The sequence below is a fragment of the Pristiophorus japonicus genome, chromosome 22 (assembly GCF_044704955.1).
Source record: "Pristiophorus japonicus isolate sPriJap1 chromosome 22, sPriJap1.hap1, whole genome shotgun sequence".
In the NCBI taxonomy this organism is placed as follows: Eukaryota; Metazoa; Chordata; class Chondrichthyes; family Pristiophoridae; genus Pristiophorus; species Pristiophorus japonicus.
In genome coordinates this window covers 25,970,204-25,985,714 of record NC_091998.1, presented here as the reverse complement: position 1 = coordinate 25,985,714, position 15,511 = coordinate 25,970,204, and the positions used below count along the sequence as shown (strand labels likewise).

Sequence of the window (15,511 nt, the reverse complement as noted above, 5' to 3'; positions counted from 1 at the left end):
CTGGGGTGAAATTGGTGTTTGGTTGTAGTGCAAAATGGGCACTCGTGAATCGACTGCCTGTTTTACACTGGTTTCCTTTCTCACAGAGTTTACTCAGTCAGTCATTGACCCACACGGCATGAGATCCCAGCTTCCAGCTCCCCCGTCCGTGCTGTGCCAGCAGTCCGAAAGCTTCAATTGGCCTCAGTGCCTGGAGCTTCAGGTCTCTCACTCCAGATCGCCATCCAGTGGCCTATGTTGGAAGTGCGTGTGTTGGGATGTGGCTGAGGAGAGGAACTGGGGGTCAGCTGTGACTGGTGTTCAAAGCTTGTCCGCACTCAACGTCCAGGCTCAAAAGGTAAAGAAAGGCCAACCAATGTGAGTTGCTGAAGGGCAACTGGTGTTTCTGGAGCAAGGAGGGGACTGTTTGTGAGGGGGAGGGGGAATATAACAACAGAGTGCCCTTTCTTTGCCCAATCAAAGTCATTTAAATCAATGCTTTATTTTCCATTAATTCCGTCAATTGAATGCTGAGGTTTAACTTGCGTGTGTTGCATCGAAAGTTGCTGTAAGCCCCATTAAAAGCGCCTGGCCTTGGTATTACTGAAGTACTGGCGCTCCTTAGCCTTTCAGCAGAGTTGAGGTTAGCCGCTGCAGTTTTGAAATAGTATTGTTATGTCAGCTATAAGGGAAGCATGTGGAAGTTTGTAGGGAGACTGTGTAGTATTAAAGAGGACATGTGCTGAAATCTGTTTTCAATGCATTTCCCATTCAGCTTCTGTAGATGAGCAGTAAAAAGCAACTGATGCGTTATTTTTTTTTATTATGCAGCACGCAGCCTTTTTCCCCGTTCCCTCTGTCCTGTGGTCAAAGTGCTGTGGAACATCTCCCAGTGTCAGCCAAACAGACATTCCTCATGTGGTGTTTCAGATAGTGAGTGCCAACTATTTATTTGACTGTCGAGGGGCTCCGGTAGTGGGTTATTCCTGCTCCGGTAGTCGGCTATTCCCTGCTCTGGTAGTGGGCTATCCCTGCTCTGGTAGTGGGCTATTCCCTGCTCTGTTGTGGGCTATTCCCTGCTCTGATAGTGGGCTATTCCCTGCTCCGGTAGTAGGCTATTCCCTGCTCCGGTAGTGGGCTATTCCTGCTCTGGTAGTGGGCTATTCCCTGCTCCGGTAGTGGGCTATTCCCTGCTCCGGTAGTGGGCTATTCCCTGCTCTGGTAGTGGGCTATTCCTGCTCTGGTAGTGGGGTATTCCCTGCTCTGGTAGTGGGCTATTCCTGCTCTGGTAGTGGGCTATTCCTGCTCTGGTAGTGGGGTATTCCCTGCTCTGGTAGTGGGCTATTCCTGCTCTGGTAGTGGGGTATTCCCTGCTCTCCCAGTCTGTGCAGTGCTCGCCGCAGTTAAGCACTGTCAATTTACATTAAATAGTTCTGAGGTATCACAATTAAAATCCTGCCCTGGTCATAAACTGTTCATTGCGCCACGCTATATAACCAGGTAATAATGAGCGTTTTCTCTTTTTAAAGCTGTTTGTGGATTATGGGGACAACGGCCAGTGCTGCTCAGCAAACAGTATCTGTAGGCCATCACAGCGATAACGGCCAGAGCAATGGAACGACCGACAGTCGGCGATCGATCAGTGTCAACTCCTTCCAGACCCTCAGCATTCACAACAAGGCCAAATCCATCATCACCAACAAGGTGGCACCCGTCTTAATCACGTGAGTCTGCCGCTTTAAATAGTTCTGCGCCGTGCAGGTGGCAAAAGCAAAGTCCGAGGGGGCAAAATTGCGTGCTAACCTTTTCGCCTCCCGGGAAATTGCCTGGGAGTTTGCGGAGGCCATGCTAAGGCAGCATGGGGCGGTTACCCCTCACCGCCCCGTGGGGGGAAATTGCCCCCCAGGCTGCAAGGCTGGCACAAGCGGATGTCAACGCCGAAGCTGGCGGATATCCGCTCTCGGGCGCTCATTAAAAGGGAGGGTGCCAGTGCCCCGGGCTGCCGTTTTTTTTTTGTCTGCCGACTCTCGGGTCAGCTCCCGGATGGTAGCCCTAGCGAGGTCCGGGCCGCCATTGTGCAGCCCAACACCTCTTCAAGGCGGTAATGGAACTTATAGAGGGGGACAGTTTCAGACTCCGAGAGTCCTGCTGGACCGAACGGCCTGGTTCTGTGCTCTAATGATCCACGTTTGTGTCTTTTCGCATGAAGTTAAAGCGATGGGGTCCGCACAGCTTTAATAGAAACACTTTACATTAGACAAGAGAAAGCCGGTTTATTTCTGGTAGGCAGACTGTGCAACAATAAATGTTTGGAGCGCGTGTGCATATTTCTGCCACTTTATAATGATAAATAATCCAGTTAGGTTTAATTGGAAGATATAAAGCCCTGTGAATGTGAAGGGAGTGATTTTTGATGGCAGATTTCCAAACCAAAGCAGCTGCTTGTATCATCAAACCCTATTAGTGACAGTAAAAGTGATGACATTTCTAGGAACATTCTGTCTTTGTCTCCAACTTCTGTCCTCGATTATCCAAGGTGCTGGCTCGGGTTGCCAACCCTCTGGGATTGTCCGGGGTTCTCCAGGAATGAAAGATTCATCTCCAGGACACTGCTGTGAGGGGCACCCTTGGCGCATTAAATAAAATGGTGTTTACTTTCTTTGAACACGTTTGTTTAGTCGTTATAAAAATATTGGAGATGGGAATAAAGGCTGTTTGAGTGACAGTCAAGTGTCATCCAATTGGGTAACGGAAACATTTATTCGCTTTCCAAATGGCCGTGGGGAGACCAGGATAGACGTGTTGGGCGCCCAATCGTGGGGGCGGCGGCCTTGTGATGAATCCTCCTGGAATATATCCAAACCTCGTGCTGAGTCCTGCTGATAGTTGGTTCTGCTGATGTCAGTCACCCTCTGTAGTGCACTCAACCACTCAACCACCTCGCGAGAGCCCAGACGGTGAAGCGCGGCGGGTTACTTGTGGGGAATGTCCACAGCCTGCCAAGCATCTAGAGGTGCCAACTCTAGGTGGATGTCTTCCTGCAGGTTTCGTCACATGATCTCCTGTCTCCAACCAGTCAAAGAGCCATTTCCCCACCATCTCCAATACTTTGTTTAACGAATAAATGGAAGTGTTCAAAGAAAATTAAAAAGACACACAATTGTTTTTAATGCCCCTATGATTTTTCTTCTGGTATTGCTCACAGCAATGTCCAGGAGGTTAATCTTTAATTTCTGGAGACTCCAGGGAAACCCGGGAGGGTTGACGAACTGACACGTGTCCCCACATGCATTTTCCAGCACAAGCCACTAGGTAGCGATCAAGGGCAGGTACCCTGGCTGATTTACTCACTTTCCCCTCAGGCGACCTCAGACTAGTTTCTTTGCCAAATAAAACAGGAGACATTGATTAATGTGGGTTGTGGAATAGCTTGGTAATTAACTGATAAGGGAATAAGGAGTTATGGGGAGCAGGCAGGGAAGTGGACCTGAGTCAATGATCGGATCAGCCAGGATCGTATTAAATGGCGGAGCAGGCTCGAGGGGCCAAATGGCCTACTCCTGCTCCTATTTCTTGTGTTCTTATGGTGTGTGGTGGTTCAGGCATAAATTAGCATTCCCAATTGGAACTTTCAACCCTGCCATTGTGTGTAAGTACTGAGTGAAGACTAAGTATTTCCCCACAAGAACGGGGTAAGGCTGAGCAAGTTTCTTCAGGATCTTGTCCACACCTAGAGTCCATATACAGCCTGCCATTGGCAGAGGGATGGGAGCAGGTCTCCCACCTATCCTCTCAACCACGGAAGGGGAGCACTGAGAGGAAACCATTAATGTCCATAACAGGCCATTAAAAAATACATCTCTCTCTGCTCCTGCCCCCACCTTCCAGCCCCAGAAAATATCCATTCAAGAGAAAGGAGACTGGAGTGGCTGGGCAACATAGCTGCTTTTGTTTCACCCCAACTCCCACCCCAACTCCCACCCCAACTCCCGCTCCCATCCCCATATAATTCCATTGATAGCCAGTAGCATGACTAACAGCTGTCACGAGAGGACAAGAGGTGAGGTGTGCAGATTGGGGGGAGAAAAAGGTCTTGACTTTTTAAAGCAGAAGAACAAACCAAGGCGAAGGTCCAAGGATCATAGCCTAGACCCACAGATTGAAAAGACTAAAATAGAAGACAAGGTAAATCAGGAAGTGACTTGGTGCGAGGTGACATCAAGCTTGGATACAAGATATTAAAGAGATAAAGGAACACTCATGGCTGCGTCTAATTGCGTTATGAAAACGTGTCGATGGAATGCTGCGTCTAAGCTTAATTCTTTGCTATTTATTTCAGGTATAACTGTAAGGAAGAGTTTCAGATACACGATGATTTGTTCAAAGCGAATTATACTATTGGGAGAATTTCTGATAACTTGCCGGAACACTATCTTGTTCAGGTAAGATGAGAGTGTAAGTAAAAAGATGCCTCGGATATGTGGCGTAAGGGGCAACTGAAGATGTGGTGGGCTTCCCTCAGTCTCCAGCTGGGCTCGGCATTGCTTGGTGTGGATTAGGAAGATCCCAGGTTTAATCAACTATCTGGCACATTGCAACGTCTCTTCCCCCCTCACTTAAAGGGGAGGAACGATGTGAGGCCTCTGTGGAGATCACTGGGCCATCGGAGAGGGGTTCGGCCAGGCCAGCGGCCGCCATTGTCGAGCTGACTCAGGAGTCGACTGACAATTAAAACAAAATGGCTACCGTGGCGGTATGCTCTCCCCTTTAAGGGCGGCCGCACTGCCCAGCCACTGGTAGCTTCCTGCCTCGATAAGCTGTCGGGGGCAGCGGCCATGCTCCCACGGCCAATTTCCCCCGCAGGGCAGTAAAGGGTCGGCATGTGGCTGACAACGGTTTGGAGCGCCGGACAGGGCGAAGATATGGGCAATTATGGATGGTTCAGCCCCGCTGCCTGCTCCCAGTCGGTAAGGCCTTACCTTCCCGTTACTGCCCGTAACTGGCCTTAAAAAAGGGGGAAATTTCGGCCCCATAGAATCTTACAGAGCAGAAAGAGGCCATTCGGCCTGTTGTATCTGTCCTGGTTCTTTGAGCGAGCGATCCAATTTAGTTCCACATCCCAACTTTTTCCCTAAAACTCTGCAAATTATTCCTCTTCAAATACACGTTCAATTACCTTTTGAAAGTTCCTATGGGATCTGATTCCACCACCCTTTCAGGTCGTGTGTTCCAGATCTTAACAACCCTCTGTGTGAAAAAATTCTCCTCATTTTCCCTCTTGTTCTTTTGCCAATTCTTTTAAATCTATGACCGCTGGTTACCGACCCACTGGCCAAAGCAAATAGTTTCTTCCTACATGCTCTATCAAAATCCCTCATGATTTTAAATACCTCTATTAGGTCTCCCTTTAATCTTCTCTACTCCAAGGAGAACAATCCCAGCTTCTCCAACCCTCCACATAACTGACGTTCCCTCATCCCTGGTATCATCCTGGTAAAACTTCTCTGTACCCTCTCCAAGGCTTTGAGATCCTTTCGAAAGTGTGTTGCCCAGAATTGTACACAATACTCCAGTTGAGGCTTAACCAGTGATCTGTAAAGGTTCAGCACCACTTCCTTGTTTTGTACTCAATGGCCCTATTTACAAACCAATTATGGCCAAAAAAGGAAATCTTGTGGAGGCAAAGTTAGCTGCTGAATGAGTACTTTGTATCAGTCTTCATAAGAGAAGAGGATGAAGTTAACGTCTCAGTAGAGAAGGGGGAAGTTGAGCTAGGATAAAAATAGAGAGAAAGGACGTGCTAAATAGATTGGCATCACTCAAAATTAATAAGTCGCCCAGTCCAGATGGGTAGCATCCTAGGTTGCTTAACCGCCTGATCAACTTGCCCTGCCACCTTCAAAGATTTGTGAATATGCACCCCCAGGTCCCTCTGCTCTTGCACCCCTCCCCTCCTCAAAATAGTACTATTTAGATTATACTGCCTCTCCATGTTTCTCTCAAAGTGCATTACTTCTCACTTATCCACATTAAATTGTATCTGCTACTGTCTGCCCATTTCACCAGTGTGTCTATGTCCTTCTGAAGTCTGGTACTATCTGGCTCTCTATTTACTACATGGCCAAGTTTTGTATCATCCGCAAACTTCAAAATTGTACTCCTTATACCCAAGTCCAGGTTATTTATATAAGAACATAAGAAATAGGAGCAGGAGTAGGCCATTTGGCTCCTCGAGCCTGCTCCGCCATTCAATAAGATCATGGCTGGTCTGATCTTAGGCTCAGCTCCACTTCCCTGCCCGCCCGCATAACCCTTCACTCCCTTATCGCTCTAAAATCTGTCTATCTCCACCTTAAATATATTCAGTGACCCAGCCTCCACAGCCCTCTGGGGCAGAGAATTCCACAGATTTACGATCCTCGGAGAAGAAATTCCTCCTCATCTCAATTCTAAATGGGCGACCCCTTATTCTGAAACTATTTCCCCTACGAAAATCCGTCTCTGCATCTACCCTGTCAAGCCACTCAGTATCTTGTATGTTTCAATAAGATCACCTCTCATTCTTCTAAACTCCAATGAGTATAGGCCCAACCTTTCTTCATAAGTTAACCCCTTAATCTGAGGAATCAACCTAGTGAACCTTCTCTGAACAGCCTCCAATGCAAGCTTATCCCTCCTTAAATACGGAGACCAAAACTGTACGCATTACTCCAGGTGTGGCCTCACCAATACCCTGTACAGTTGTAGCAGGACTTCCCTGCTTTTATACTCTATCCCCCTTGCAATAAAGGACAACATTCCATTTGCCTTCCTGATCACTTGCTGTACCTGCATACTAACTTTTTGTGTTTCATGCACAAGAACCCCCAGGACCCTCTGTACTGCAGAACTTTGCAATTTTTCTCCATTTAAATAGTAATTAGCTTTTTTTTCCTGCCAAAGTGTATAACCGTACACTTTCCCACATTATACTCCATCTGCCAAATGTTTGCCACTCAATTAGCCTGTCTAAGTCCCTTTGCAGATTTTCTGTGTCCTCCTCACAACTTGCTTTCCCACCCATCTTTGTATCATCAGTAAACCTGGCTACATTACACTCGGTCCCTTCATCCAAGTCATTAATATAGATTGTAAATAGTTGAGGCCCCAGCACTGATCTGTGTGGCACCCCACTAGTTACCGTTTGACAATTAGAAAATGACTTATTTATCCTGACACTCTGTTTTCTGTTAGTTAGCCAATCTGCTATCCATGTTAATATAGTGCCTCCAACTTCGTGAGCTTTTATCTTGTGCAGTAACCTTTTATGTGGCACCTTATCGAATACCTTCTGGAAATCCAAATGGACCATATCCACTGGTTCCCTCTTATCCACCTTGCTCATTACATCCTCAAAGGACCCCAGCAAATTTGTCAAGCATGACTTCTCCTTCATAAAACCATGCTGACTCTGCTTGACTATTATGCTTTTCCAAATGTCCTGTTACTATTTCCTTAATAATGGACTCCAGCATTTTCCCAACGACAGCTGTTAGGCTAACTGGTCTATAGTTTCCTGCCATAACAAATGAAGTAATAATCCTAACGCCAATCCCTGCAAGACCCATTGCATACTTCTCTGCAGTCAGAAAAACATCTGTTTATCACTACTCTCTGCCTCTTATCCTAGCGAATTACATACCCAAGTTACTGTCCCTTTAATACCATGTGCTTCTATTTTCTGAATAAGTCTGTTATGTGGTACTTTATCAAATTCCTTTTGATAGTCCATATATACAAGATCTTTGCACTACCTTCATTCATCCTCTCTGTTACTTCATCAAAGAACACAATCAGGTTAGTCAGACATGATTTACCTTTAACAAATCCTGCTGGCTGTCGCTTATTAACCCATGGGAGAATTAATTTTATCCTTGTCTCTCGTAGTTTCACATTACTGCCGTTAGACTGATTGGCCTGTAGTTACCAGGTTCATCTCTCTCTCGTCTTTTTTGAATAGGGGTGTAATGTTTGTAATCCTCCAGTCCTCTGCTGACAAAGATTGTGGTCAGAGCTTCTGCTATCTCCACCCTAGCTTCCCTCAGCAGCCCATCTGGACTGGGTGACTCATCGATGTTGAATGATGCCAAATCTACTTCGTACCTCCTTTCTCTCTTTTTTTTAATCCGAGCTCAGCTTCCCCCTTCTCTGTGCGACATTAACTTTATCCTCTTCTTTTATGAAGACAGATGCAAAGTACTCATTCAGTAGCTCAGTCATGCCCTCTGCCTCCAAGGTTTGGACCCACCCTTCCTTTAACTATCCTTTTATTTGCTACACATTTATAAGTAGTAGGAAGTCTACAACTGGTTTATCATTGCTGGGTTAGCACTTGTGATCACTACCATGATGCCCAATATGAATAAATAGTCTGTCAGCATCCAGCACTTTGGCTCACAAGTGAGGAGTCATGGCTGGGGTGAGGTACCGGTGGAATTTTCATGGCTATATAAGTGTACCCCACTACAAGCCTACAACCTCAGTATTCAGCCTTGGCTCAGTTGGTAGCACTCACCCCCCTGAGTCAGAAGGTTGTGGGTTCAAGTCCCACTTCAGGGACTTGAGCACAAAAATCTAGGCTGACGCTTCAGTGCAGTGCTGAGGGAGTGTCAGAGATGAAGTTTTTCAGATGAGATGTTGAACCGAGGCCTTCTTTTTCTCTCTTTCTTTCCTTCTATAGATAACGAGCAAGAACAAAATTGGGATCAGCTGTGATGCCCCAGTGGTAGAATAGTTGCGGAGACTCGAGCCTAGAGTTCCCACCAGCATTAAAATAAAGCTGATCAGAAACTCTCACTTCTTTGTTTGGGTTCAGACATAAATAACAACCGCTTAATGGGAGGTACTGAATGGCTGCTGGCACCACAGGGCCCAGAATGAGTCAGTGGGGTGGAAATTTGGCATGGACGGTTTCGCATCGGCGGCTCAATATATGCCCCACCCCATATTCAGTTCCATTGTCTTCAATATCGGGCGGCCAATGCTCTCCTGTCTGTTGGGCGCTGAGCACCTCGAGTCTCATCACCGAGAGCATACAGAAATCAAGCGCAGGCAGCGGAAAGAGCGTGCGGCAAACCAGTCCCACCCACCCCTTTTCTTCAACCACTGTCTGTCCCACCTGTGACGGAGACTGTAATTCCCGAATTGGACTGTTCAGTCTCCTGAAAACTCACCCGAGAATTCCCGAATTGGGCTGTTCAGTCACCTGAGAAGCAAGTCTTCCTCAATTTCGAGGGACTGCCTATGATGATGATTTACATTCGGCAGGCGATCTGCAGGACGTCATCAGGTGTCCCAACACAGCTCGCCAGGTTCAGCAACAGAAAGCAGGCCAGAACTGCCACTAGGAAGGTTAGGTCACGGAGAGCTGAGAAGGGGGGGATCACGATTACGGGAGTAGGTGGGGGCGGGGGGGGGGGTTCCAAGGGTGAAGCGGCCCAGATCCTTATCCTCCGGGACCCACGAAAATAATTTAGAGCCTCTTGGTCTTCTCTTCCATCGCTCATGGAAGTGGTCGGAGTGTCATGGCGCCATATCCGGTCAGTACCTCCCTAAAATAGTGTGCGGCAAACCTGTCCCACCCACCCTTTCCCTCAACGACTATCTGTCCCACCTGTGACAGGGACTGTGGTTCTCGTATTGGACTGTTCAGCCACCTAAGAACTCATTTTAAGAGTGGAAGCAAGTCTTCCTCGATTTCCGAGGAACTGGCTATGAGAGTGAGATGAGATGATGAGGGTTGTGCGCTACTGCCCAAAATCATTTTTTACCCCGGGTCTTCAAGACAAGATAACAGGAGAGCAGAGATGCGCTAATGTTTGCAGAGGTGTGTGTGTGGGGTGGGGGTAGGGGAGGGGGACGGAGGGAGGAAACATTGCGGGAATTTGCGCAAAATCCCAAAGAAAGGGCAACATTTTCTGCTTACCGCACATAGTTACATCCTTTGCCGAGATTTCATTGCATCTTACGACACAGAAGGAGGCTATCCAGTTAGTCCCACTCCCCTGCTCTTTCCTCAAAGCCCGGCAATTGTTTCCTTTTCAAGTCTCTATCCAATTCTGTTTTGAGAGTTACTGTTGAATCTGCTTCCACCATTCTTTCAGTGCCATCCAGATCACAACTCACTGAGTTGAGACGAATTCCCCACCTGAATACAATGCAATCGCTGTCTGATCATATTGCCATGTTAATGTGTGTAATACATGCATGCAAGGAAAGTATGTTGCTTGGCTACTGTCAATGAGCGCAATTTAAAGGGGCACTTCCTTCATGGACTCGGCTGCGAATGACGTCTTTGTTTTAGTAAGAATAGACAGCAACAGTTTTATCACAATGACGTTACCTGTGAGTGATGCATTGGCCGGGATTTTCACCACTGCTTCACACGTTTGTGAACACTTTCTCGTTTGTTTTCCCATTGTTCCTCTCCCCTTCCTTTGGTGGCAGTGTCCCTTTAAGGCTAGAGTCCAAGTTGAGTGTTTGCATAGTTACACGCTCCGTCACGGAGTCCTTTCGCAACATTTAAAATCCAGCGTTGCAGCGATTGAAGCAGCAGCTGGTAATGGACTGTCTCAACAGTGACGGGCTGCGCTGGCTCACCTTCATGTTTATTAGTGATTGGATTGTGTACAATATGTGGCAGGCACTTCTCTGGGCATCAGCATGACTGGAACCTTGTGTGCAAAAGAAAAGCGAGTATGGTTGCAGTCCTGTGCACCTCAAGAGACACAATCACACTGTCCAAGGGCCCAGTGTAGACTAACGTTGATTGAGCTTGTTGACAAAAATCCTCTTTGTAAAAAAAAAAATCCCCAGTGGTTATCCTGATTAAAAACGGTGTTGTATTCAAGAGGTTCTTGTCTATCAAATCAAAGAACCCGAGGCAATTAAAATTCCTTTTAGTGTACCCCTATCATACACTGGAACAGGAGTCGGCCATTCAGTCCCTTGGGCCTGCTCCACCTTTCAATGAGATCATGGCTGATCTGTAACTCAACTCTATTTACCCGCCTCAGCTCCATATCCCTTGGGAATCCTTACCCAACAAAAATCTATCAATTTTAGTCTTGAAAGCTCCAACTGCCTCCAGCATCCACAGCCTTTTGGAAGAAAGAATTCCACATTTCTGAGTGGAAAAGAGCTTTCTAATTTCGCTCCTTAGCTTTAATTTTATGATTATGTTCCCTCGTTCTTGATCCCAAGTCTATGTCAGTGTGGCAAACTCTCTGCCAGTATATTGTGCAGTAATAAAAGTGAGCTTGACTTGAAGGAGGGTACTGAACTTATTGTATGGGGGTGTATGAGATAGTTTCTCCAATTCTGGCCTCATGCACATCCCGATTTTAATCGCTCCACCATTGGTGGCCGTGCCTTCAGCTGCCTTGGCTCCAAGCTCTGGAACTCCCTCCCTAAACCTCCCCGCCTCTCTACCTCTCCTCCTTTAAGATACCTCTTAATATTGGGTCCAAATTTCCCCAGGAGTTGCTCCGTTTTCTTTGGAGCAACTAGATATTATTGGAATAACTTAAAAATCGCGATTCTCCTAATTTTAAGTTGCTCCAGTATAAGTGAGTTAGTTAGTTTTTTTTTAGTTGTTTTTTTTGTTCAAAAGGGGGCGTTACCAGCCACCTATGCCTGTTTTGGCCCTTTAAGCAAGTTTAGCCAGCTAAAACTTACTCCAAACGAAGTTAGGCCAGAGTAAGTGGCCACTTTTGTATGTTTTGAAAAACTCTGCGGTGAGTTAAGAGATCAGTGCAGGTGGCCTCCAAATGACAGTGTTATGATAGGAATGCTAGTTTTTTGTAAAATCCCAAGCAGCGAGACAGGGTGTAGGTGCTATCAGCCTGATTAAACTGAGTATATTTTTATTAAGGATAGCTAGATATTAAAGTACTGAAAAATCTTTGAAGATTCTTCCTTCCCCCGTGCCCCCCAGCCGGATCAAAACTCTTCCCCACCCCCTCCCCCACCAACCTGTCTATTGTAGCCCTCAGCGTGGGAAGGCAGCGGCTGGCCTGTGCGGCAGGCCACTCAACCCAGGATAGGGGTGGCGAATATCACGTCGTCCCTTCAGCCAGGGATAGGATCGCCCGGAGCCAGGATGTGCTGGGAGGGCCAGGAGCTACTGCGCACGCGCGCAGACTCCATTGCGCACGCGCGCAGCTGCCGGCACTCTTTTCGGCGCAGGGCTGTAGCTCCACCCACCACAGGCTCCGATGCACTACGCCACAGGCCACAGGCCTGGAACCAACGGGGAGAATACAGAGGTAAGAAATCGGCGCCGTTTCTGTATTACAAAGTCCCCGCACCTCATGGAGCTGCACCATTCTAGCAGAGGCCCAATATCTCTGTGTGGCTCGGTGTGAAATTTTGTTTGATAACACTCCTCTGAAGCACCTTGGGGACATTTTTATTATGTTAAAGGTGCAATATAAATATAAGTTGTTGTTCGTCAAACTGTGCAAACGGGGTTTCAGCCGATCTTACGGTGAAGGTAAGGTGACCGATCGGGGACCCTGTCCGAGGGAATTCCTGGCGGTCCATCTCTAATCACTCAGGCGTTTATTTAAATGATGATAATCTGAATCCTGCCACTCTCACTTGGTATGCCTTTAGATTCGCCAACAATTTAACTTTTCATTGTGTTTCAGGGAAAATATTTTATGGTTTGTGACATCTACAACAAGATAGACGTCTTGAACACGACGGGCAACTACGGAGTGCCCAACTTCAGGCAAGCCAAGGGGAGCTATCCAGTGTTTGGAATGGGACAACCCAGTCTTAACGGTTTCAAACAGGTTCTCCAAGTGTTTCAGCAGGAAGGCTACGAGGTCAGTGGCCAGCTTTGTTTCACGTCGAGTCTTTCAGTCCCCTGTGTGGAAACCCAATCCCACACAGTTCAAGAATTGTGTCTAGTTGTTCAATGCTGTTGCCAAAAATGGAACTTCCTGTGTTATTTTAGTGCGTGACCACCTTCTGCTCAGGAATTGGTTATCGGAGCCAGTTCCTATTCTGCTCAGCACTGTCTCAGCAGATTTGAAGGTGAGGCTGCGTTAAAATGATTGGCTAGTCAGGACAGCCCCGGTCTTATTATAACATTAACCAGTTTAAAATGAATGGAGTTACCCCCAGTGTTAAAATAATATCAACCGGATCATCTCGGCTAATGAGCTAAAATCAGGACTCTCAAACTCTCCTACCCAAACTCACTGTATCTCGGGATATCGAAACTGTGAAACTCCGTCCTTTTAAAACCCAAGTTTAATGACCCCTTCGCACCAACGTTGCCTTTAAACCGCACTGTGTGTCGGTCCCGCACAGCCTGGGACTGGCTTCGCAAACGTGAAATTTCGCGCATGTGCAAAACTTTGATTAGGCCACGCAGTGCTTTAATGGGGCCCCAAAAGCAAATGAGGGGGAGCGTTGCTTCGCACTGCATCCCAATTTACCTCATCATCTTTTCTCTCTCATTCTGACCTCGGTGGTATCCTGGAGCTTTGATACTCTCCCTTAGTTTTACAATCTTAAAACGGCTGCATTTAGTAACCCCACAAATCCCAGTCAGAATGAAGATGATTGGGTAATTCCCCCGTCAGTCACACCAGGAGACTGCATGGCTGTAAATGGGATTGATTCGACGTATGTAATTTGTATTCAGTATCTATACCCCGCTCACTGCATAATCACTGACCAATAATCTTGTGTTTGTTGGGAGACTTTGCTGTAGTTTCAGTCATGAGTTCTGTTTGCAGCAGTGTGTAGAGACTCTGGGGCCGAAATTCAGGTACACCAGAAAGCTGGCGCACCAATGAGTTTCCGACCTGGTTTTACCGCTGGGATCCATGAGGCAGTCAGATGATCGATTTTCAGGACATTGACATTTTTTCCAAAGTCCCACGGAAGTTGGTCATAGTGGGGGGTGGAAGATTGACGGGAAGGGGCTGAATTTGGGTTGGGACCGGGACTCCGCCCCTGTCACTCAGCGGTGGAGTGGTGGTGATGTCACAGTGCGTGTGCGTCACCATGCTCTCTCCCCTCCGTTAAAGGGGAGAGAATCTGTTAGTTTTCATCTTCAGCCACTGAGCCACCAGGGAGGGTTTTGACCGGGCCAGCACACCAGAGGGTGTGCCAGGCTGCCCGTTGGCGGCCCAGCTGAACCAGTGGGCACTAGCTTGCCGGCCGATCGGGAAGTTGGCCGGCAAAAATAAATACATGGCGGCCGCGGCAGTGGTCCCTCCCCTTGAAGGGCCACTGTGCTGCCGGGCCGCGCTCACTCAGGATAAGGTGCACTGACACAGAAAGCTGTCGGGGGCACTGCGCGGCAAGGGATCGATCTTTTTGGGTGAATTTCAGGTGAGGGAGAGCAGCAGCGTGCATTCTGATGACACGCTTGCAGCGGTCATCCGGATCGGTGGGGAATCAGGACAAGGCCGAAAAATCCCCCACCTGAATTTGGGTCGGGCGGCCATTTGATGATAAAGCGGCGGCCACGGGATTCTGCCGCATGGCCGCCACAAACGGACAGTAACGAGTTCACAAACTTTGATTATAACAGAGATATAATCGATGATGATTGGGTAAGGAGAGGTGATGAGTAAAGCCCAATTGATGTGCGGAAGTTGGCTGGATTTGGATGGGGCAAAAACACAGGAACATTCATTAAGAATAAATATAGCTGGATTGGGGCTATCGGATTTCTTTGTAACTTGTTAACTAATGAGATGATTTAATATTACCATTAAAAATGAAATCATAGGTACTTTATGAATTGGTGTACCACATGTTGTGTCATCTAGTGTTTGGACAAATCTTACACCTATAGTCTGTCATATGGCACGATCTTGATATCAAAGAGATAATCCAGCAACCGCTGTAAACATGGATTCCCAACAAGGCAAATGGAAAATCAAATTGCTTTATATTATTGAAGGGCAGCAACAGCAAATACCTGGAGCAGGTTTGCCAACTCATTCTCCCAGCTGGGTAATGGTGCTTGACATGGGGCAGCATATTTCCCTGCCCCTCCCTTGTTGGCCTAGTGCTAGACAGGCGCAGTTCACTTAAATCCTGTCCGGCCCGAGAAGTGCTGGGATTTTCTGCCCCAGGCAAGACCCAAGGGCACTCCTGGTGTGCGCCCGCTCCTGCAATTGGGCCCCTGTGGATAACCCAGTAATGCATTGCGTCTATCGATTGATCTCGTTTCTCATTCTGTGCACTTTTCCCTGGATCTATGGTCGGTTGTTGTGGAGAACAGCAATTAAACCATGTCCACAGTGCCTCAACAAGTCTTTCAGGCCTCTCTCAAGCATTTCCCGTTTAATGAATTACTTTGAAATGCATCAATGCTATGTAGGTGAATGCAGCAGCCATGTTTCCTCACAGCAAGGCCCGATTAAACACACACGAGATGTTCGATGAGTTACTCTATTTCTGGCAGTGTTGGTTGAGGGAAGAATGTTGACCTGCACACCACAAGTGTCTGCTCTTTGAACAG

General features: G+C 47.3%; 1 protein-coding gene across 5 annotated transcripts in view; it reads left to right on the top strand.

Moving 5' to 3' along the window:
• Positions 1–15,511, top strand: part of pald1a (phosphatase domain containing paladin 1a) — a 327,452-nt gene that overhangs the window by 89,847 nt on the left and 222,094 nt on the right. For all 5 annotated transcript variants that reach the window (XM_070865787.1, XM_070865785.1, XM_070865789.1 and 2 more), the window contains 3 exons: positions 1,509–1,703; positions 4,319–4,421; positions 12,669–12,848. In XM_070865787.1, the coding sequence (XP_070721888.1) occupies positions 1,522–1,703; positions 4,319–4,421; positions 12,669–12,848 (465 nt within the window). In that variant the 5' untranslated portion in view covers positions 1,509–1,521. The remainder of the gene's footprint in view (positions 1–1,508; positions 1,704–4,318; positions 4,422–12,668; positions 12,849–15,511) is intronic.